This window comes from Helicoverpa zea, chromosome 20 (genome assembly GCF_022581195.2).
Source record: "Helicoverpa zea isolate HzStark_Cry1AcR chromosome 20, ilHelZeax1.1, whole genome shotgun sequence".
In the NCBI taxonomy this organism is placed as follows: Eukaryota; Metazoa; Arthropoda; class Insecta; order Lepidoptera; family Noctuidae; genus Helicoverpa; species Helicoverpa zea.
The window spans coordinates 5903584-5926617 of NC_061471.1; the positions used below are offsets into that span (position 1 = coordinate 5903584).

The 23034-nt window shown below is 38.3% G+C and overlaps 1 protein-coding gene across 2 annotated transcripts; it reads right to left on the reverse strand.

Moving 5' to 3' along the window:
• Positions 1-886: 886 nt before the first annotated feature.
• LOC124639992 lies at positions 887-22082 on the reverse strand. 2 transcript variants are annotated; one of them, XM_047177542.1, is made up of 12 exons: positions 21912-22082; positions 21492-21614; positions 16668-17455; positions 16143-16361; positions 14805-14971; positions 14401-14516; positions 13899-14142; positions 11192-11357; positions 10626-10736; positions 10148-10243; positions 6886-7049; positions 887-6404 (listed from the first exon to the last, which is right to left on the reverse strand). In XM_047177542.1, the coding sequence occupies exons 2-12, from the start codon at positions 21521-21523 to the stop codon at positions 6351-6353; spliced, it is 2157 nt and encodes a 718-aa protein (XP_047033498.1). In that variant the 5' UTR covers positions 21524-21614; positions 21912-22082; the 3' UTR covers positions 887-6350. The 2 variants fall into 2 exon arrangements, with proteins under 2 accessions (XP_047033498.1, XP_047033497.1); XM_047177541.1 differs by having other exon boundaries at positions 14805-14974.
• Between the last annotated feature and the right edge of the window lie 952 nt (positions 22083-23034).

Sequence of the window (23034 nt, forward strand, 5' to 3'; positions counted from 1 at the left end):
AAACCAAAAAAAGGTAATATTCATATAATAAAATTGTTTTATTTATTCTTTGTTACAAGTACATTGAATTGAATGTGCGAACAGAATATTAATCAGACTCCGATTTGCTTGAGGAGGTGGTGTCTTCATCATCATCTTCGCCTACATGTATAATTATATTATTATCAATAACAGAATCAATCCTGATATCTCGGTCTAACAAAAGCCGGGTAATCAAATAAAAACAGATCGAAAACACTTGAAAAACGTGGTCTATGCGCACGAAACGACAACGGACGACTGTTTTAGCGTCACAAAATGGCGGCCCATAACGCCATTTGGGGTTACCATTTTTAATCTAAGTATAAAAATGCGGTTTGGTCATAGTTTTATTTTTATATTTCATAAACGTTATAATTAAGTCTTATAGTCCATTATTTTCCAATTCTTAAAAAGAAAATCAAAACGTATTATTTTATATTATAACTGTATAAGAACAGATTACGATACTTGCCTGTTATTTTTAGCACAGCACTACAAAATATAAACCGCTGACATAACCTTGTAATAGCGCAGTATAGATTTAGAAAAATATTGTTTACCAAGTTATTTGACACTCAGTTTGGCACAAAATTATAACATTCATTGATTATTGATATAATAATGTTGTTTTAATGCTCCTCAATTGTTAAAACGGTAAACAACCAGCAAAAATATTTTTATCGTAACTGCAACGCCATTGCAAAGTTACGTCGTCAGTTCAATCGCGACGTGTCAGGAACGCATTCTCTGAATGGCCGAACTATAACTGTTCCCTTCTACCTTACAAATAATAATGCAGAATGAAGAGCCCCAATAAACTGCAAGGGTTTCAGGGCATTTGGAAAAAGGGGTTAACAAAGATACATTAAGAGTCAAAATTTCTTCATGTTTATTTCATTTTTTTAAACATCATCATGTTACACACATTGGACAATAAACTGTGAACAATTTCAGGCATTCAAAGAGGTAGCGGTTATCTAAATTAACTGTTGTGTTACAGGCATCGAGCAAATCCAACATTTCAAATACCATATATTATTCATAATAAATGCTTAGCGGAGTTTACCGCGACAATTTGAAAATTATTTGGAATGTCCGAATTTACCTTTGCCTATAACACGAACACTACTATTTACCACATCTCGCGAACTGCTAACACCGATACTAATAATTTTAGCCATCTCTACACGCTAATACAGTCAGAACCATTCCGAATATCCATACAAACATTCCTAGTCGCTTTATCTATTCTTGCGAGCGATGTTACTAACTATTGATCATATTTAAAAGAGTGCTTAAACATCTAACCAGATTACATAGTATTATTAAAATCGTATACTGATAAATATATATTTGTGACGTTAAATTTTATGTAAGAAAAATATTTTTACTTTAATTACTAAGTATGTTAACTTTGAACTGGGAATAAAATCTTGCTATACTACAAAAGATCACGTGTTAATAACATCGCTCGTTAACATATTCCAATGATTTCCAATAAGTTATCGCTCTATGCTCGCGTACACGCACACGGAATAACTTGACAATGACGTCACGCCTACATGGGCTGCATACGAGGATCCAATGTGAACTGCCAATGACGAACCGACGATGTAAAACTTATAATGATACTAATGAAATCTACTTGTCACATGGTAGGCGATTGCCATGTGAACATGTCTCGCTAAAAACCTTCGACATTATGTCCTGTATCTACATATTAACCCTTAAACTAAAGGTGCAAAATATTTACTTACATTACGTTAATCTCCCTAAGAGCAGTCAATTCGAATTGATCTACAAAATCGTACAAACAATAAATAAAAACTAGCACGTAAAAATACATAGATACATTTATTACAAGTTCCTAAATCTATTGTAATTTGTATATTGTTATAAAACGAAAGTGCAGGTACTGCATATGGAGAGTTAAGCGTATCCGATACATTATACTATTACATTATAGGTACTATTCGCGTAAGGCCGCGGCCATCGGCGCTGTGTGCACACACTTCTAACGCTTTGTTTATTGTCTTTGAATCGCCATGAAAATCTTATTGCGGTCAATATATCGCAACTACAATGACAAGTGCATTGCATTAATTATCGTACCCACCTTTTTGAACAGTGATTTTTGATTCCTTAATTTTCGGGACAGGTACACGCGTATGTATAGGAACCCAATTTGTTTCATCTTTTATGAAGTCCTTCTGAAAACTAGAAACTTCTGCGTAGTTTCGCCAATGAAATTAAATAAGATGAAATTACATTAGGCTTTGTACGCACGACGTTACTCAACGTTGGAAGATCTACGTGATATCTTAGAAAGCGATAAATATTTCGATGTTTATATTCAGTCCACGCTTGCTCTGAATTCGTCGAAGCATAGCAATACCTCGTCAGGACAAATACTTATTGACAAACCGCTCGAACGTGCACTCTGAGCTATAACAAATTGACGTTTTTTCTTGAAAACTTAGGGCGTAAAATACCTAGTTTTTGTTACTTAGATAACAACATGTTGCTATCCGTGTCTACAGAATCAGTCTAAAATATAAAAGCACACAAGCATACCGTGGCCGCGGTAACACAGTCACTACACTAGCGAACGGTAAATTTATATTGAATCTATATTTTAAAAATATACAATCTTACGCGCACTGTCTATTATATTGCTTGGAATAATATTTATCTTTGTATATGAAAATGTTACATTGTTATGGTATATAACACTTAAAGAAGCTGAAACTATATTCTGAAACCTTTTTACTGAAAAACACAAATCATAGACACATGTTTAAATAATCGCACGTCTCAGTACCTAAACATTAGAGATAAATAGAAAATTAAACTTAAATTACACCGATTGATTTCAATACTAGCAAAATATATTTTTAAACAGAATTGCTCGTCAGCCATATACAATCACATAAGATTTATTTAGGAACATAACAAATTTACAAAAATATTTCTTTATTTGGTTCTGTTTCTAGCACTATTTATTACTTTTGACGGTACAACACATTGTTTTTTAAAATAAATGTTCTAACATGATATGACAGCGTTAGCGATCGGTCACTATATTGTTAAATCTAGCACTATCATTCGACCATGTTAATTGTTCCAGTCTATATTGCTTTTATTTACATTTATATATATTAATAAGAAGGCTCCTGTAGGACTCGCGATACGACTACACACTGATCGGCACTTTGATTATCAACTTAAACTTTAATAGTTATACGGCAGACATCGATTCAATTGCACAATGGGCACTTTACGGTTTTATCGCAGTTATAATAATATTTCATCTAGCGTTATAATATGATTAGGATTATAGTACGAACGCCGTCATATGACTTCATTTGTTTTGGTTTTGACTTTTCTTTTCTCTGGTTACACTACTTTGCTCACTTTTCACTTTTCAGTGCTGCTCAAACATTTTCTCACTGTGTAACTTAAGTGAATTGCGGCGATGGTAAGGCTTTTAAGTACGACTAAGCAATTTATTTTTTCTGAACAAGTCTCGCAAATAAGGAGCCTGTAGCAAATGTTTTGTGGAATACTTTTATTGATTTCATTCATGTGAAATCCCATATTCTGCAACAACCACACACAGTGTCCAAATGTGTAACTTTCACTTGAAAAGAAAAGTCACATTTAACATAAAAACAACTGAAATCACATGACGATGCTCGTACATTTAATATTTATACGACATCAATTTCGTTTAGTTTTGTATCACGTTTGTTTTGAAGACAAAGTTGCGAGTAACCAGGAATTCTCTGACGTCCATCCACTCACGCGCACGTTACAACGACTATTCAATTAGCTAAACATCCTCGATAACTGGGTAACTGACACCAAAAACAATAATTATTCTAAAACATTTTTGCTTCCAAAAATAAAAGCATTTTGGGGCCAGATTAGTTTAAAACATGGAATTAATTTTGTCGCTCGTGAATTTATAAAAAGTGGTTGTATTTTATTTTTCTTTATGGCCAACTGTCGGTGCTGATGTCGACCATTCTGCCACTAACAAGTAAAATGAGAAACAAGTAGTGATGTAATGGAGACAAAAGACAAATACGGTGGAGGTATAGAACTTTGACAGCTTATTCGAATATCTGTCAAACAATTAGTGGTGTCAACTACCCAATTTTGATTCCTAACTCCTCTACATTATCTATGCTCAGTTTACATTATACACTGGGCCGCATGCTTAACAATTTACTAATGAATTATTTCTAGTAATTAAATTTGTACTAAGCGAAGTCAAAGGCGGCTTTTATAATAAAAATATTAATTATAAATGCTTAATGCCGTCTTACATCGGTGATTAATTCTTATTACTATTGTTAATATTGGTGTTATGTGTATTTATCACGAAGGGAGTTGAAAATAACACAAAGTTTATAGCTACTGTTTGTTATAACTTCTGGTATATCCTTATTTTCATATTTCTGCAGGAAAAGCAGAGAAGTAACCTTTATTGCGCCCATCAAATATTAAAACTTCACATCTTTATGATAAACATTCAGAAAGGATAACCTCATACTCAGCAAAAATGTCACTTCAAGGTCAACAATATCATTCAATAGAGCTTCAAACTTTCGGGTTATTTCCATCGAATCTTGTTCCAACCAGAATTACTTAAGAATAAATAGACGATTATATCAATTTAAATACGTGTATATGTGTCGTCTTATGTATAAGTGTTAACATATCTATGTAAATATAATGCATAATTGCGTATAATATATATCATAGAACAATCTCACATAACGCCACACAAGATCCGAATATAAGAGAGCACTTACTACATGCGGTTTTAACTAACTTGAGTATAATGTAAACGAGCCGAAAATTACCGAACTTTAAACACCGAAATGGGCGTAGCCTGGATAGTAGACGAAACAAAGTACAAATCCGACAACTAAATAATTCTACGAAATTTCCCGTAAATATGACGAAAGTAGGACGAAACCACAAGCGTTAATCCTCGGTCGACTTCGGCCAGATTCGGCAAACTTCGGAAATTATTGTGAATTTAAGCCCCGCCCCTTCCTTAACAGCTACGCCAACAAACACGACCTTATTTCATTCCTAATCCTCACTCGACCGTCACAACAATACCTACACTAATCTATGACAACTACTAATAGAGGCGATGGCGCAAATGCTGACCACAATGTTATGATTCAAACAAATGTTGCGCTGGAACACTTCAATTTCAACTATTTTTTAACTCATTTACTTTTCGTGTGACCGCTGTGTTAGCGTTAAAGCACTGATATTTTTTATTAGAAAGTTTTGAACATATAACTGCTGGCCAATTTTACAACAGAATAATTTTATTTAATGCTCCGTAGTTTTGTCCTAAAGTGTATTTTTTTATCTGCTCAAACATTCTTATTTAAATTCTTTTAACATCAGGACGAAGGAATACGAGCGATTGATTCGATTTCTAAGCTAAATAGTGCGACAGAAATTTAATATAAATCTGGATTGCACAATTTGTTAATACACGGCCAAAAAGTAGCGCAAGTCTACAGATATTAATTGAGAGGTAATCATCAAATCTGGAAGAGGAGAGGAAGTATTTACACCTATAGTTTAATCAATAAATGGTTATATAAAAATAATTCTACGCGGCTAAAGCAGCTTGGCTTTCGAAATCAAAAATGAGTACCTTTACCATTCCGTCTTATGATTATGAAAAAACAGTAAAAAATATGAGTATGGAAGATTTTAAGAGGGCAAAAAAGGTTGTTTTTTTTAATCATTTAAGTCTGTTAATGCAGTAATGTTGACATTAAACTAGCCATTTGTTTGAACACATAATTGTTCTGCGTTTGTTAATTACGCCGATCGAATACCTTAGAATCAATGGCATGGCCAATATCGATGTTGGAATAACGTATCGAATTTTTGATAATTTTAGAAAACCGACAAGAATTACCTTTAGTACTTATTATATTCGTCAAAGATTTCAACCATTGTTTTTCTCGCCCGCATGCGGTCATCGCACGTCCAACATCTATTGTCTTTTAATGACGTGTGCAAACAAATTGCGGGCGCCGCACTAGTACCTATTTAAGAGTTCCTTAGCCACATTGATTAAAAGGTTGGTACCCCACAAAACTGCATACATCAATCCGAATCACAACCCACACAAACATCTTCGCTACACACGCACACATACAAAAATTAAAGCATGAAGAAAAATATTTCCACCTCTTGAGACTATGAATATCGAATTTGTTCCTAAGGTTTATAGTACATACGAGTTTATTATAGCTTAAAGTAAGATGTGTAAAATTACTGTGTTATGAGGGCACGCGCGATGTTATCTCCATAGGCATCGACGTCGATACCTGCATCTGGAATAGATACAAAAAAACAAGTAAGTACTGACTACTACCCCTAATATAAAACAAAAAACAGTAAATCTACATTACAAAAAATAACTCCGGTCTCCGACAATCTCACATTTACATTATACTCCACAGGATTTAAAGGTATTGTATCAACTGCAATTCTCTGCTGAGGTCTCAGGTTCGATTCCCGGGTCGGGTCGAAATCACTTTGTAGGTTTTGTAAACTTTCACAAAGCAGCCCGTAGTCTGAAGTTGGTGATTGATTCACCCGTGCATCAGAGAATACGTAAATATCGGTCCTGCGCCTGATCTCTCTCCGGTCGTGTCGGATTGCCGTCCCATCGGGCAATGAGAGTGAAGGAATAGGGAGTGCATCTGTGTCTGGGAAATGCTCGTGCCCTATCATATGTCCTGCGCAGCTGGCTGATCTCCTTCTACGAGAGCCGCCGTGGCGGATATTGGCCTTGGACGTATGTAAGATTACCTTGTTCTTAGCATAATGCGCGTGAGGCGAGTGGAACACACAGTCGGCGATGGAGTCCAGCGCTCGCTCGTCCAGCACTCGCTCGTCCAGCACTCTCTCGTCCAGCACTGCTTCTAATGCCGCCGCTAACTCCGAACTTTCTGCGAATGCTGTGCCACCTTCAGCTGAAAAAGATAATTAATTTATAGTTAACAGTTAACTAAAAAATATCTGAAAAGGTCATATTGGCCCTTATCGGTAGGTAAAGAAAGTAGATCAGCATCGAAATATTGGAAGAATGTTGGTGATGTCTGTTCCTTCAATCATTCAATTTAAAACATATTTTTAATGAACCAACTAGAATAACAGCTACTTCAAGCTCTTGCATAGATAATATCTTTACCAACTCTGAATTTCAGAGTTCTGCACTAATATCTGGAGTAAGGTCAGACCATTTAGGACAGCTTATTAATTATAAAACAAATGAAAAACCCGTATTAAATAAAATAATTACTTGTAGACCATTGACAAAATCAACTTTGAATAAATTCAAAAATAATGTGGAAAACAAATTGCCTAATATTAGCTTGAATTCCTCCAACCCAAATACAAATTTTAATAACTTGTTCCATAAATTATGTCAAGAATTCAATAAATCATGTCCTAAAAAAAAAGTTACAATTTCACAAAAACTTAAATTTTGCGATTGGTCTACCAAAGGAATAAGAATAAGTAGAGATGTCCTATACAACTTATACCACGAAAAATCAATGACTTCTGATCCTTCTTTCCATAACTATGTAAGGAACTACTCAAAGATATTCAAAAAAGTATGTACCCTTGCTAAATCCAAATCACTTAGTAGAAAAATTGCGAAATCTGACAATAAAATAAAAACTGTCTGGAGTATTATAAACTCTGAAACAGGTAAAACTAAATCACGTGACAATGATCCCCGATTAATTATTAATAATGTTATCGTCTCCGATAAAGCAGAAGTTGCCAACGCGTTTGATTCGTACTTCTCAAACATCCCGGTAGAGGTAACGAAATCACTTAACTCGTCCTCCCACACGGCTGAATCAATGCTAAAAACAAATTTTCCTAAAAATCTACCCGACTTTAAATTTAATCGTATTACGGAGCACACTATTTTAAGAACATTTAAGAGCTTAAACTCAAAAAGTACCGAAGATCTATGGGGAATTTCTGTGAAAGCCCTTAATTCCATTATAGTCTGCATCGCCCCCATATTAAGTGATATTTTTAACCTTTGCATTGACAGTGGTATCTTCCCTGACCTCATGAAGCACAGTAAAATTATTCCAATCTTCAAGTCAGGTTGCAAGAAAAACCCTTCTAATTATAGACCGATCTCTGTTCTTCCCGCGCTAAGTAAAATTTTTGAACGGATCATGCTAGATCAGATGTCCAGACATTTCAACCTCAATCATATATTCCATGACCACCAGTTTGGTTTCTCAAAGGGTAGATGTACTACAGACGCAGGTGTCAGGCTAGTGACTCAAATCCTAGAAGCCTGGGAGAACTCACAGAACGCCTTAGGTGTATTCTGTGACCTTTCCAAGGCGTTTGATTGCGTGGATCACAACACTCTTATTTGTAAACTAAACCATTACGGAATTCGTGGTAAAGCTCTCAACCTTGTCTTATCCTATTTGTCAGACAGACAGCAAAAAGTAGATATAAACGGATCAACATCTTCAGGGTCATTAGTTAAAATGGGCGTGCCTCAAGGTTCAATACTGGGCCCCTTTCTATTTCTTGCATATATTAATGATCTTCCGTACATGATGTCTGACATGGCAGATATAATTCTATTTGCAGATGACACTTCCCTTATTTTTAAAATTAATAGAAAAGAATCTAGCCATGTACATGTAGATGATTGCCTGGCTACTCTTTCAAAATGGTTTGCTACTAATAATCTATTACTAAACAGCACAAAAACAAAATGTATAAAATTCGCGTTACCCAATGTAGCCCAAGCTGATCTCAACATCACGCTTGAGGGCAATAAACTAGACTTAATTAAAGAAACCACTTTCTTGGGCATAACCTTAGATTCAACATTACAATGGGGTGCCCACATTACAGCCTTGTCGGCTAAACTTAGTTCTGCAGCTTTTGCAGTAAGAAAAATAAAGCAACTTGCGGATGTAGCAACGGCTAGGCTAGTATATTTCGCCTACTTTCACAGTCTAATGTCTTATGGCACTTTACTGTGGGGGGCAGCGGCTGACGTAGAATCTGTTTTTATACTTCAGAAACGGGCAATTCGAGCTATATATAATATGGGACCTCGCGAATCCCTGAGAGTTTTTTAAAGAAATCAATATTCTCACGTTGCCTTCTCTCTATATTCTTGAAAACATCATGTTTGTTCGAAAAAATTTGCACCGGTACGAGGTAAAAAGTGACATTCACAATATTAATACTAGAAATAAGCATAAAATAGTCGTCCCAAAATTTAGATTAAGCAAAACAAACAAATCGTTTCTAGGGAATAGTGTTCGGTTTTACAATAAGCTACTTAAATGTGTAACAGACCTTACTGATAAAAAATTCAAGAATGTCGTCAAGTCTACTCTTATTAAGAGAGCATACTATAAAATCAAAGACTATATTGACGACAAGGATGTATGGCGTTAGTCCTACATTGCACAAGTGGCTTCCCTGGCGACTGGCAGGCTGTCTAGGAATATCTCTGTTCTCATTAATGTTCTTGCTCTTATCATGTTGTTATTATTATTATTTCTTTTTTCTTTTGCTTTATATAACTTGGTTTGTTTAATTTATTAACTTCTTAAAATAGTTTGTATAATAATTTTCTCTTATAACTTCCTAGTTCAACTTGCATTGTATAACTTTCTCAAAGTCAACCCAAAAAATATTGTAAACATTTCTTTTTCATGTTATTATCATATGTATCAATACATACAAATTGTAACACCTATTATGTTTTTAAAAAGAGTAACCATGGAGTTTCTTGCCCGTTCTTCTCCATAGGAAGCTACTTTTGGAATGGGCAACTAGAAGCAAACTTATTTATAATTTTGACGTTCATAAGTGCTTGTAAAGGCCTACATGAAATAAATGATTTGATTTGATTCCTATAATCATGCGAAATTTTATCTCTTAAAGAATTTGTCAATTGTATGAAGATTTTTTAAATAAATAAAAAGTTGTACTGCATTACATTTCCGTGTCAAGAAACTGAATTGAAGCAGATCGCTGTATCTATTAGCATAGCAATCCTTACCTTGATTGAAAAACTCCGTGAACGCTTCATCGGGTATTTGACTGAGCACAGCTGGATCCAATATGTCGTCCGGTGGTACATGCCCAACTTCCACTTCTGGAAACCAATATGATAATGAATGAATAGAAAGAATAGAAGGTATTTTGCGTCTCATGAAATTATTGTCAGTTTTTTGTTTGTTTATTTGTATACATTTTTTTACCAATTTGACATATATTTCACTGTTGGGAAGCTACGCTATCCCTTCGGGACATATTTTAGCTGAAGATCGGGTAGGTAGTTTATCATTCAGTTAGTTTAATATAAAACAAGAAAACAGTGAAATTATATCAAGTTAAAACTAATTTAATATAAAACTATTTAAATCAGGGTTTACACAGTTCAGGCAAATTACACGTCAGCACTTTTTAGAACATAAGCAAATTAATGTATTAAGAAATGGATGAAGGATTTATTTATTACAATTATAATATCTTACCCATCTCATGCGAGTCACTAGCTACAGTGACGTACTCGGTCTCACTGAGTGCTCCCATCGCCGCCTCCTCCGAACTGTCGTATGTCGACGAGTTCGAACACACGTTCAGTTCTAAGGACAAATATCAATATTATAAGTACAACATGTGTATGATGTTGGTTAATATAATGAAAATGAAAAGGAGTCATAGACATCACATAATTAAGATTTTGACCGTTATGTTTCGATTGGTACATAAAATAAAAAAATTAAATCCCAAGTAGACTGTTGGCTTGTTAAGCATAGTTAGGTCATATTTCGATTATGAGAACTGTTTTCAGGGAATACTGTAACACATAAAATGAGGGATTTTTAAGAACCTCAAAAATGCGAATATTTTCATTGAATAAAACAGTGTACCTTACGTTGTCGTTATAAGCAAACTTGGTGGCATATTGTGATTACCGCAGCGAACACTATCAGCAAGACTCAAACTGGCTGAACGAGAAGGGACCATACTATGGATCTCCCTCTGTCCAACTCAGGGGACATAGAACCTTAAAGAGAAAAAATAATCCCCATCTTACCAGATAAAGATTGTTCCGCAGGCGGTGTATCCGCGGCTCCGCGTAGCCGCGCGGGCACGCGGCGGCGGCGCTTGGCGCGGCGCGGGGCACGGGGCGCGGCGGGACAGGCGCGCTTACGGACCACCTTCTTCGGCCGGCAGTCGCGGGACAGCTTGTCGTAGTTATCCTGGTTATTAAGAATTAATTAAAATTCTTAGTTCATTATTTTTTTTTTGCAGAAGCCTGTGGCGCATAGCGCTGACGGTGGATGGGTGACTATCTTGTTATGACGCGTTCTTCTGTGTTTTGGAATTGGAAGGTATGTTAAACTGGTGGATCCTGGCTGTCATTTCAAAATCTTTGGCAGTCAGTATGGGTCAGAAGCCAAAAGTCTGACAACCAGATTTACCAAGGGGTATTGGGTTGTCCAGGTTAGTGGTTTGAGGTCAGATAAACAGTTGCTTAATGTAAAACACTAGCACTCAGCTGCATCAGGTGACACTGGAAGAAGACCTCGACATAGTTGGGAAAAGGCCAGACACATAATGAGTCTCACTTTTTTCTATACACATGGCAGAGAAAGAGAGGGTGCCGTGTAGCGACGGCTTAAGAATACATATGTCGCTACCCCCTTCTTCCAGTGGGTGTCGTAGAAGTCGACTAATGGAGTCAAAAATGCACCGAACACCGTGCGAGAGAAGGAAAACTCGAAAAAAAACCCTCTATCAACCCGTCTGGCCAGCGTGATAGCAGTAGGCTAAATTCCTCAATGTGCAGAACCATAAAGCTCAAAGCTTTCGGAAGAGACATTAGAGCTTATGAAGAAACGACGTGAAAACCCGCCTGTCACTTCGTCAGCTCAGCGGGCTCTAAACCAAGAGATCAACAAGCACGTACGACGCGACCTCCGGTGCTCCAATACTCTTGACATTGAAAGAGTAATTGAGCTGAATCGGGGGTCAAATGTGTTCGTACAATCTCTTGGAAGAAGCCACTTGACGAAGCTGACCACAACAAGTGGAGAAGTCGTTTCTTCGGTGCCGGCAGTCCTTTCGGAAGTGGAAAATTTCTATGGCCGGTTATACGCATCGCATGCATCTCGACCTGATCCCGGAAATGAGGATTCTAGAGCCACATTAACACGCCATTTCACCGAAGACCTGCCAGAAGTCAGCAGTAGCGAAATCGAGATCGCTCTGAGACAGCTCAAAAATGGAAAAGCCCCTGGCGAGGATGGCATTACAACAGAGCTTTTAAAAGCAGGAGGTAAGCCCGTACTGGGGGAGCTCCAGAAGCTGTTTAATGCCGTCCTGTTTGAAGGGAGAACTCCAGAGGCGTGGAGTAGGAGTGTTGTCGTCCTGGTCTTCAAAAAGGGAGACAAAACCCAGTTGAAGAACTATCGACCCATTTCCCTCCTAAGCCACGTATATAAGCTGTTCTCAAGAGTGATCACGAACCGACTTGCGCGAAGACTCGACGAATTCCAACCACCGGAGCAGGCTGGGTTTCGGAGCCGATACGGCACCATAGACCACATCCACACAGTGCGGCAGATTATACAGAAGACCGAAGAGTATAATCAGCCCCTGTGTCTAGCATTTGTGGACTATGAGAAGGCCTTTGACTCGGTTGAAATCTGGTCTGTCCCTGCAGCGTTGTCAAGTAGATTGGCGATACGTCCAAGTGATGAGATGTCTCTACGAAGCCGCTACAATGTCCGTCCAAGTACAGAATCAGCAAACAAGGCCCATACCGTTGCATCGAGGAGTGAGACAAGGGGATGTTATTTCCCCGAAATTGTTCACTAATGCAATGGAGGATATGTTCAAGACGCTGAACTGGAAAGGACGCGGCATCAACATCAATGGCGAACACATCTCTCACTTGAGATTTGCTGACGATATCGTCATCATGGCGGAAACGCTGCAGGACCTACAACAGATGCTGAACGACCTGGCTGAATCTTCTCTACGCATCGGCCTACGGATGAACTTGGACAAAACCAAGGTCATGTTCAATGAACATGTTCTACCGGAACCCATTGCGATACACGGCGCCGTTCTCGAAGTTGTTCGGAAATATGTATACCTCGGGCAGACATTGCAGTTAGGTAGAAACAACTTTGAGGACGGAGAACGAGACGGGTGAATAGGAGAATTCAGTTGGGTTGGGCTGCATTTGGGAAGCTACGTCGAGTCCTAACATCATCGATCCCACAGTGCCTAAAGACAAAAGTCTTCAATCAGTGCGTCCTACCTGTCATGACTTACGGAGCCGAAACGTGGACATTGACGGTACGGCTGGTCCACAAGTTTAAAGTCGCTCAGCGGGCTATGGAAAGAGCTATGCTCGGCGTTTCTCTGAGGGATCGCATCAGAAATGAGGTAATCCGTCAGAGAACCAAGGTCATCGACATAGCCTACCGAATCAGCAAGCTGAAGTGGCAGTGGGCTGGCCATATTAGTCGAAGAACCGATAACCATTGGGGTAAACGAGTTCTAGAGTGGAGACCACGCCTCGGCAAACGTAGTGTAGGACGTCCTCAGGCACGGTGGAGTGATGACTTGCGCAAGACGGCTGGCAGGAGCTGGATGCGAGAAGCCGAAAATAGATCTCAGTGGCTTGCACTTGGAGAGGCCTATGTCCAGCAGTGGACTGCGATAGGCTGATGATGATGGCAGTGAAAAAAATTCTCCCAAAACTTTCTGACAGTCACTAGTACACTTACCCTCTTCCACGCGTGCTCAGCGCAGAGCGGCGTGAGGTCGTGCAGCGGCAACAGCGGCTGGTTGCAGCGCGCTCCGCCCGCGAACACGGCGGCGCAGGCGGCGTACAGGCGCTGGTCCGGCGCCCGCGTCACGTGCGACAGGCAGTAGCGGGCGCCGGCTAGTGAGGGACGGTCGCAGCGATCGGCGCCGCACTCGGATGTGGCCTCTCGGGTGCCGCTCTCGCCGCCTGACCAGCCCGTCTCCCTGGAATATGTATACATTTGAACTATCAAACACATAAATCGTGGGAAACTGTCAAAACCACAACAAAATATTCCTTTAGAGTGCATGCTGAATTTCGACATTATTCTTTTTGAATGTCTGTACGAAGACTTGCTTAAGCAGGGTCATACATGTCATTGGTTGATGGTACATAGAAAATAAGGCTTTTTAGGAAAAATTACGAGCCAAGTCTTAAGTCAAAGCTCAGGAAATAATATCCATATTTCTAAGTAAACAGACCTTAGTTTCCTACGTTCTTGAGACGTTAGCACTGAGGGCATTCCACGTAGCGCGAGCAGATGATTCACCGTCTGAGTTGGAAGACTACCTGATGACCCTGGTCTGTTCAGCTGTTTCTGTAAGGGCAGATATTTGACACTTATATACAAAACAGTAGTAAATTAGGACCTCCAAAAATTCTGATGTTTTTACCTAATCTAAAAACTTATGTATCCACATTTATCAATGTAAATAATTGGAATAAAAGTACATAATTTCAGCAGAAACAGTTCTTTCGTATTTTTAACACCAAAACAAACCAAACTCCACACTCGGAACCAGCCTCCATTCGAACACGTTACAACACGTACCAGCGTCGAACACAATTGGACGTAATCCATTGCGTGTCATTAAGGAGACGCTACCTTGAGTAGCGAGGCGAGCGCGCGATGGTTGCGGTGGTGCGCGGCGAGGGCCAGCGCGTCGTGCGCCCGCGCCACGTGGCGCCGCAGTGCCGCGCGACGTAACGCCAGCCGAGCGCCGCGGGATTCGGCGGCACTTTCTTCTACGCACGCTGAGACGCAACCTGCTTCTGCTGAGGAAGATAAATGATTCGTGCATTCTACCACATGACATTTTTTTTATGGGGTACCTGGTCAAAGTTGATGGTCATGCTGATGTAGGTACTGAACCTTCATTGGTGATAAAACAGAGATTTGAAACGTATCAAATAGGAGTCATTTGATCCCGCTGTGGGTTAGCAGCTCGAGGGAGTGTCAGACTCTTACTGACTAAACCCATCAAGTAAGGGTATGTTTCTGAAGTCCTTTATGTACCAGGGCCGCGGTAACTGTTTCGAACAATCCCGCAGTCCCGGCAGGCTTTGGCCCTGGTGGACCGCACTGGAGACTACATGACATCTCACAATTCCTATGTAAACGTTTCACTATGAGACCATTAATCACACCATCACAAATCAGATAAATGAGTACTGAATATTAGTCACAAAACACACCCTACGCAAGTTGAGTCACCTATAACGGAATGGTTAGTCAATTTTACGCACAATGCCCAACTGATAGTACACATCGTGATTCAAATCTACACAATAAGAGAACAAGCTAGGTATGCAAAACATGCCGATTTCCAACGAAGATAAAAAGAACTATGTGTTTAGAAATAAACCATTTTGACCTTTAATACCCAACATCTTATTTGTATTTCAACAATACAGTTACTTGAACTTTTACTGTGTTTAAGCAGTAAATGAATATTGTGATGTGATTGACAAGGTTTTTGTAGTGATGTCACACTGCATAAAATAAGTAACCTTTTATATAATCAGTGTGCAACTATATTAGCACTGAAATAACAACTCAAGGATGTAAAGATAATGATAATGATCATATTATTAGTTTTGAGTTTTCCATCACCATAAAAACTAATCATGTACATAGTAGTTTTTAAGCAACAAATTAAAGTAGAAGAATAATTGTGAAACTACAAAGAGTTAAAGCTTCAGTCAGGCTGATACTGTCATTAGTCAGTTAGTTTTGCTAGATAATTATTATTTCATCCTGAAAGATCTACTGCACACCCAAGCTGCTAATTTCAGATATGCAAAGACTCTTCTGTGCAAGTAATTAAAAGTAGTACATAATCTCAATCCTTCTCCATGTGAGAAGAGGCCTGTGCCCAGCAGTAAGACGATTAAAAGGCTGTAATGAGTAGGTACATAATCTCAAGTAAAAAAGCTTGCTCACCAAAATCAGGCATGTTATCATCATCGCTGCTGCTGCTTTCAATCTGCCTGAAGGCAAGTGGTCTCTCGCCCAACGGACCACATTGGAAGAGAGCGTCACCCGGGGCGTGCCACGCGTCATTCGGCAGCGGTATGGCCTTCCGCACCGCCGGTATCCGCTGCAACGCCTCGTGGACCGCAGGCCCGCGACCGCGGCGGGGCTTCGACTGTGAAGTCTTGCCTGCGGAGTAACAAGACTATTGTACCTACCATTGTAATACAATATTAGATCATGGCTCACTTATCGCTCAGTTGAGGGGACAACAAAAAGCTCTATAGATAGAATTTATTGTATACAAATATGCACAGCACATAACTTATTTATTCAATTAAATTGCAGAAAGAAACATCATAATTAGTTTGTTTCCAATTAATGTTGTGCGATACAAAGGGCAGGAAGGAATTAGTATGGACAATGTTATTATTGGAATTTACATAGATTTACTACAAATAAAAACATAAACAGTAAAAACGAAGGTTGTCTTACCAGATGAAGCTTTTTTCGGAGGAGACATTGGAACTTTAGCGGGCATGGCTGACGGTTCAGTTTTGACAAGTACAGATGCATTTTCAACTAAGCCTTGCTCTCTCTTAAACACATCTAAAAACGTCTCCATCCCACCTGATTGTTTCGATGAAGACTTGGCATTACTTGTAGTACTAGCACTATTAATACTGTTTTTCGTACATTGGGAGGGGGCGGTGGCAGTGCTTTGCGCCTTAGGGCTATGAACACTTAGTCTTCGAGCTTCACTAAACGATTCTGATCTTGCAGGCTCCTTCACCTGAGTTTGATTTTTTACTTTCAAAACTTTGGTATGAGTAGTCTTACTTTCTTTATAGTTTGCAGTGGGCTTGGCCACCGAATGGACTGGTGGGTAATGTCCATTAGATACCACCTCCTTCTTGATATCATCCTTGATATCGCCATTTGTGAATGCACCAATGAGATCAAGCTCTTTACTCGGACTTTCTGCTAGAAGCTTACTCTTAATATCAACATTATCAGAGAAGATAAAATTATCTTCTGTGTGACTAACAGTAATTTCTCCAGCAATGACATCAGAGTCATGAAATGTGTATAATTCGTTGGGATCAATTTTAAATTTGGAGTAGAAATTGTCATTGAGATGTATGTAAGGCTGCTCGTCCCCTGAGTTATCATGCAGGAACATGTTCACTTCACCACAGCTCCCGGAGGACACCCCCTCGACTGCCATTTTATACTGTGTGGCACAGCTCGCCTCTGATATATTTTGTGGAATACCACTGAAGCTGAAAGGGTATTAATAAAATGTTTGATCATTACAAATAGCTGTATGGCGTTCGAAAAAGAATAACATTAAAATGAAGTTAACAAGTAACTTATTAAAGCAGAACTCCAGGACAATGGGCACGAAGTGAGACAAGTCGTGAACGTGCAACACCGCACAACAAAACAAAAACTCCCACTTTACTTTGTGGATATAGAACAGCGGCCTAACAACAAAGATATATTCAATATAAGACACATCGGTCAGGTTAAAGTTACAATTGAGGCACCATACAAGAAAAGAGAAGTTATACAATGTAAGAGATGCCAAAGATTTGGGCACAGCAAAAATCAATGTTTTCGTCCCTTCAGATGTGTCAAGTGCGGAAATGACCACCCAACAGCTACTTGCACAAAACTTCCTGAAACAGACGCTGTATGCGCAAATTGCCAAGGTAGTCACCCAGCTAGTTACAGAGGATGCAACAAATATAAAGAATATAAAGAGAGAATATTAAAAATTAAAGTAAAACCAGACTCCAACAAAGCAACTTTCGTTCACACCCACCAGCCAAAAGCTACCCCAGAAGAACCCCAACCCTCAGCTCAACCGAGAAGCTATTCCGACGCACTAAGACATAGAAAAGAATCCAAAAACCTGACCGACCAATCATTGTACACATTACAAGAAAAACAAATAAATGACAACTTGACGGACAATGGACCAAACATTACTAAAATGTTAGACATAATGTTCAATCGATTCCAAGAAATCATGAAAACCATGATGGACAGCATGATGGACCGGATGGTCCAACTAATCACAGGACTGGTCTCACAGAGGGCATGAACCTCCGTATACTCACATGGAATGCCAACGGGATAACTACTAGACGACAAGAACTTGAGCTTTTCATGGAAATGGAGAAAATTGACATAGCTTTGATTTCCGAAACAAGACTAACTCCGAGGTCATACATCACATTTAAAAACTACACAACCTATAGAACTGACCACCCTTCTGGAAATTCACACGGTGGGACTGCGGTTATAGTGAGAAAAAATATCAAGCATTATGCCTTAAACCCATACAAAACAGATAAAATTCAAGCAACTATGATCAAATTAAATTACAAAAATTCAGATACAACTATTGCTGCAGTTTACTGCCCACCAAGACACTCTATCAGTGCGGAAGAATTTAAAACATTTTTTGCGGAGCTAGGACCGACATTTATAAGTGGAGGAGATTGGAACTCCAAGCATACCTACTGGGGCTCCCGATTAATCAACCCGAAGGGTAGACAACTATACAAAGCCACAGTAGATATGAACCTTGATTGCATATCTCACGGTGAGCCTACATACTGGCCAAAGGATTTAAACAAAATACCTGATCTATTGGACTTTTATATAATAAAGAATATCAGCAGGAACTACACTAAAATAGAGAAATGTGAGGACCTATCGTCAGACCACTCCCCGGTTATTCTTAATCAAACAAAAGTTGCCATTCCCTCTGAGCCATCGACACGAATATACAATCAAAACACTGATTGGGACAAATACAAGGACATCATCTCTCAAAACCTAGAACTAAACATTAAATTGAAAACAACAGAGGATATTGAAAACAGTATTGAAAAATTCAACTACATAATTCATATGGCAGCCATCAAAACAACCCCTACAAAAAATACAAATCGCCCTCATAGAGAATATCCAAAGAAAGTAGTAATGAAAGCACTAGCGAGGAGAAAATTAAGGAAAGAGTGGCATAGGACTAGATATCCTTCGGATAAAACCAAATTAAATAGAGCCTCAGAGGAATTGAAGAAAATGATTAGCGACTATGAAAATCTCAGCTTTCAAAACTACTTAACTCGCCTGACTCCTAACAAAGACACTAATTATTCACTGTGGCGCGCGACTAAAAACCTCAAACGACCTTGTAAACCACATCCCGCCAATCAAAAAAAGAGATAACACCTGGGCCAGATCAAATTATGAAAAAGCGACAGCTTTTGCTGTTCACCTCAAAGATGTCTTCACCCCTCTTGAGACTAGGAATGAAGAAAAGGATAAAGAAATTAGGGATTTCCTTCAATCACCCAACCAATTATGCCTACCACTAAGAGCAGCAACCCCTAAAGAAATTTCTAGAGAAATTATATCACTACCCACTGGAAAAGCGCCAGGGTATGATCAAATTGATTCGACCCTAATAAAGAACCTCCCGAAGAAGGGCATAATGTTTCTGGTGATGCTCTTTAATTCATGCCTAAGACTGAGCCATTTCCCATCCCAGTGGAAGATAGCACAGGTGGTAATGGTGCCTAAACCGGGCAAACCAGTAGAGGAAACCTTATCATACAGACCTATTAGTCTCCTCCCTCTCTTGGGTAAACTTTTTGAGCAAATAATACTCAACAGAATGTACGCCCACTTAGAAGAAATTCTCCCAGAACACCAATTTGGCTTTAGACAGAAACATGGTACTATAGAACAGGTGCACAGAATATCAAACACCATAAGCCAAACTATTGAAAACAAGCAGTTTTGTTCAGCAGTTTTCTTGGACATAAGTCAGGCCTTTGATAGGGTTTGGCACATGGGTCTTCTTTACAAAATAAAAAATCAGCTACCACACTCATTCTACTCCATTTTGGCAAGCTACTTAAATAAAAGGTGCTTTGAGGTAAAAGTTCAAAATGAAACATCAGAGCTATATGACATTAGCTCAGGAGTCCCACAGGGCAGTATTTTAGGCCCAGTTCTACACCTCATATTTACTGCTGATATACCAATAAAAGAAGATACTATGATAGCCACGTATGCAGATGATACTGCTATATTATCGGTGAACACCGAGGCTGCATCCGCATCAGCAACGCTACAAAGGCATCTCATAGAAATTGAAGAATGGCTAGGGTTATGGAGAATAAAGGCAAACAACAGTAAATCGGTCCATGTCACCTTCACTCTTAGAAAAGGCGATTGCCCACCAGTTACCCTTAACGGAGAGCAAATACCGCACTCTGACAACGTCAAGTATCTCGGTATGCACTTAGATAGGAGACTGACATGGAAAAGTCACATCTGGACTAAGCGGAAGCAACTGGATACAAAATTCCGAAGCTTGTATTGGTTGGTAGGCAAAAAATCCCAACTGTCTAATGAAAGCAAAATGCTAATCTACAAAGCAATCCTCAAGCCAGTATGGACGTACGGCATCGAACTATGGGGCACAGCATCCAGCAGCAATATTGATATCTTGGAAAGATTCCAAACCAAGAGCATTAGGTGCATGTATAACATACCTAAATGCATCAGCAATAAATATATTTTACGAGATCTAAATCTTAATACAGTGAAACAAGAAATCTCCATCAGAAGTTCCAAGTATCAGACCAAGTTATCGAAACATGTAAATGCCTCAGCTACTAAACTAACAGGCACTGGCAGCGTTCAGCACTCAAGACTGAGGAGAAACAGTGTTCCCTCCCTCAAAAACCGTTTTCCAACATTATAAAGAGTGAAGTCAATGGACCCCTCTTTAAATTAAAGACACACTCAGGCTGAGGTCAAAGAAAATAACAGCTAAATGTGGAAAAACAGATTGCTGTGCTAAGCAGGATTGAGGAAAAAAAAAAAAAAAAAAAAAAATAAAAAATAAAATGAAGAAAAACTTTTTATGTCAGAAAAAACACCAAAACGAGAGACGAGAGACTAACTTATCATAAGTTAAACGAAAATTCCGTTGGTGAATCTAACTAATTGACATATCAATATGAGCAGATAGCAATCGTCAAAGAAACAGCATATCTAATTTATAATAATTGGATGATACAACAGGACAATCAACGGAAGGATTACAATCTTGTGCAGTGTATTACTCATGAACAGCTGCTGGTGCAAAAAGTACATACAGTATCACAATGATTGCTCGAGCGGAATACATCTCCCACAACACATAGTATGGTAAAATCAACATGTCTTAAGCTGCAATACTGGCTGTATACGAGAATATACAGATATACAATAAAACTTTCAACTTACCCCACATTTTCCGAAGCGCTCAAATAAGACATACTGTGTTCATTTTACAACTATAAAAAAATGATATCAACAATTGTATTGCTATTTAATGTGCAAAAGTAAGTTTGGTCCCTCTGCTTCATACTGCAATTAGAAAGAGCTTATATTAGGTTCGTCTGCTATGACATACGCAGTTTATTCAATGTTATTCATATCAAAAACACAAATAAATACTATCTTTATTATTGTAAAGATTCTTTGAATTGACATCAAAATGACATATGTCAAGATCGTAATTAACCAAATTTTCTCAGTTATTTTCCTTATTTCTATTGATTATTCTACGCATAATTATAGGTGTGAAAGTATATTTATGTTCTTAACCAAAACCAATTAAGTAACAAATATTGATAAACGCAAATAAAGAAAAACAAATCTTACACGATAACTTGTTAAATACCCGGCACATCTTTTTCTTAAAAATGGAATAAACTGAATTAATGAAAAAACATTCACAAGTTTATCTTAAATAACGGTGTTACAGTTTGTGGCTTTAAATAAATAAAACTCAAATCTTTATTCAATAACATCAAGAGTGACTGACAGAACACAGCAAATGGCAGCCAAAAGGCTACAGATAAAAAATTGAAATTAGAGGGGCTCCACTATCGGATCCTCTTTAGTTTGCTTTATTATGTGTGTCAGTCATCGAGCCAGTCAACAAAATAGCAGGCTCGGCTAATAAATACAATCAACATCCAATACAATAGAGAATAAGTTGAGTGTAGAACTCAATTTAAACATTTAACTAAAACTACTAAACTCAATTTAATCTCCAGGGTCAGCTATGATAAACGACGAACGTAACAAATAATCTCTCAGTAGAGTCATATAATTTATCAGCAGTGTAAAATATAGTACACTCTAAAGTGTAGTTAATTCTAAAGAAACAATAGATGGACTGGATCTATATGAACTACTGACTGGAGAAAAATATTCATAGCTGTGGAGATATGGAAGAGAAAGTTAAGCTGTGCCAAAATTAAATAAAATTTGGGTAAAGGCAGGAGGACGACCCACAATGTATGAAGGTATGCCAGTAAATGTTAAGGGTTGAGGTGCAAATAATGACAGACAGGAATGGATGCGGAAAGTATATTGCGCTAATACGAAATAAATTAGTAACAAGTGACGCGAAGAAAATTAATTACTCAGGAGTACTCAGCAAAAAAGCTCAACCATCTCTTTTAATATATATTTTAATGTTTGCTGGTCTAGAAAATTAAGTGGACAGAATCATGATGTGCTACATACGTTATTTGTATCAGTAAACGACATAAACCGAATAGTATCACAATATACATAAACCCAAGAGGGAAAAAAAGTTTCATTCTTGGCTGTAAACTTGTTGCCTTGGCTTCATATAGTATTGAACGATGACAAAAACCATTTTGCCCAAAAAAAATGTTTAAATCTAATAATTTTCTATTAAAAAAACACGTCAGTGGCGTAATTTTCAGAAAATGCTTAAGAAATGATAAAAACAGTTGTTTATTTTCAAAAT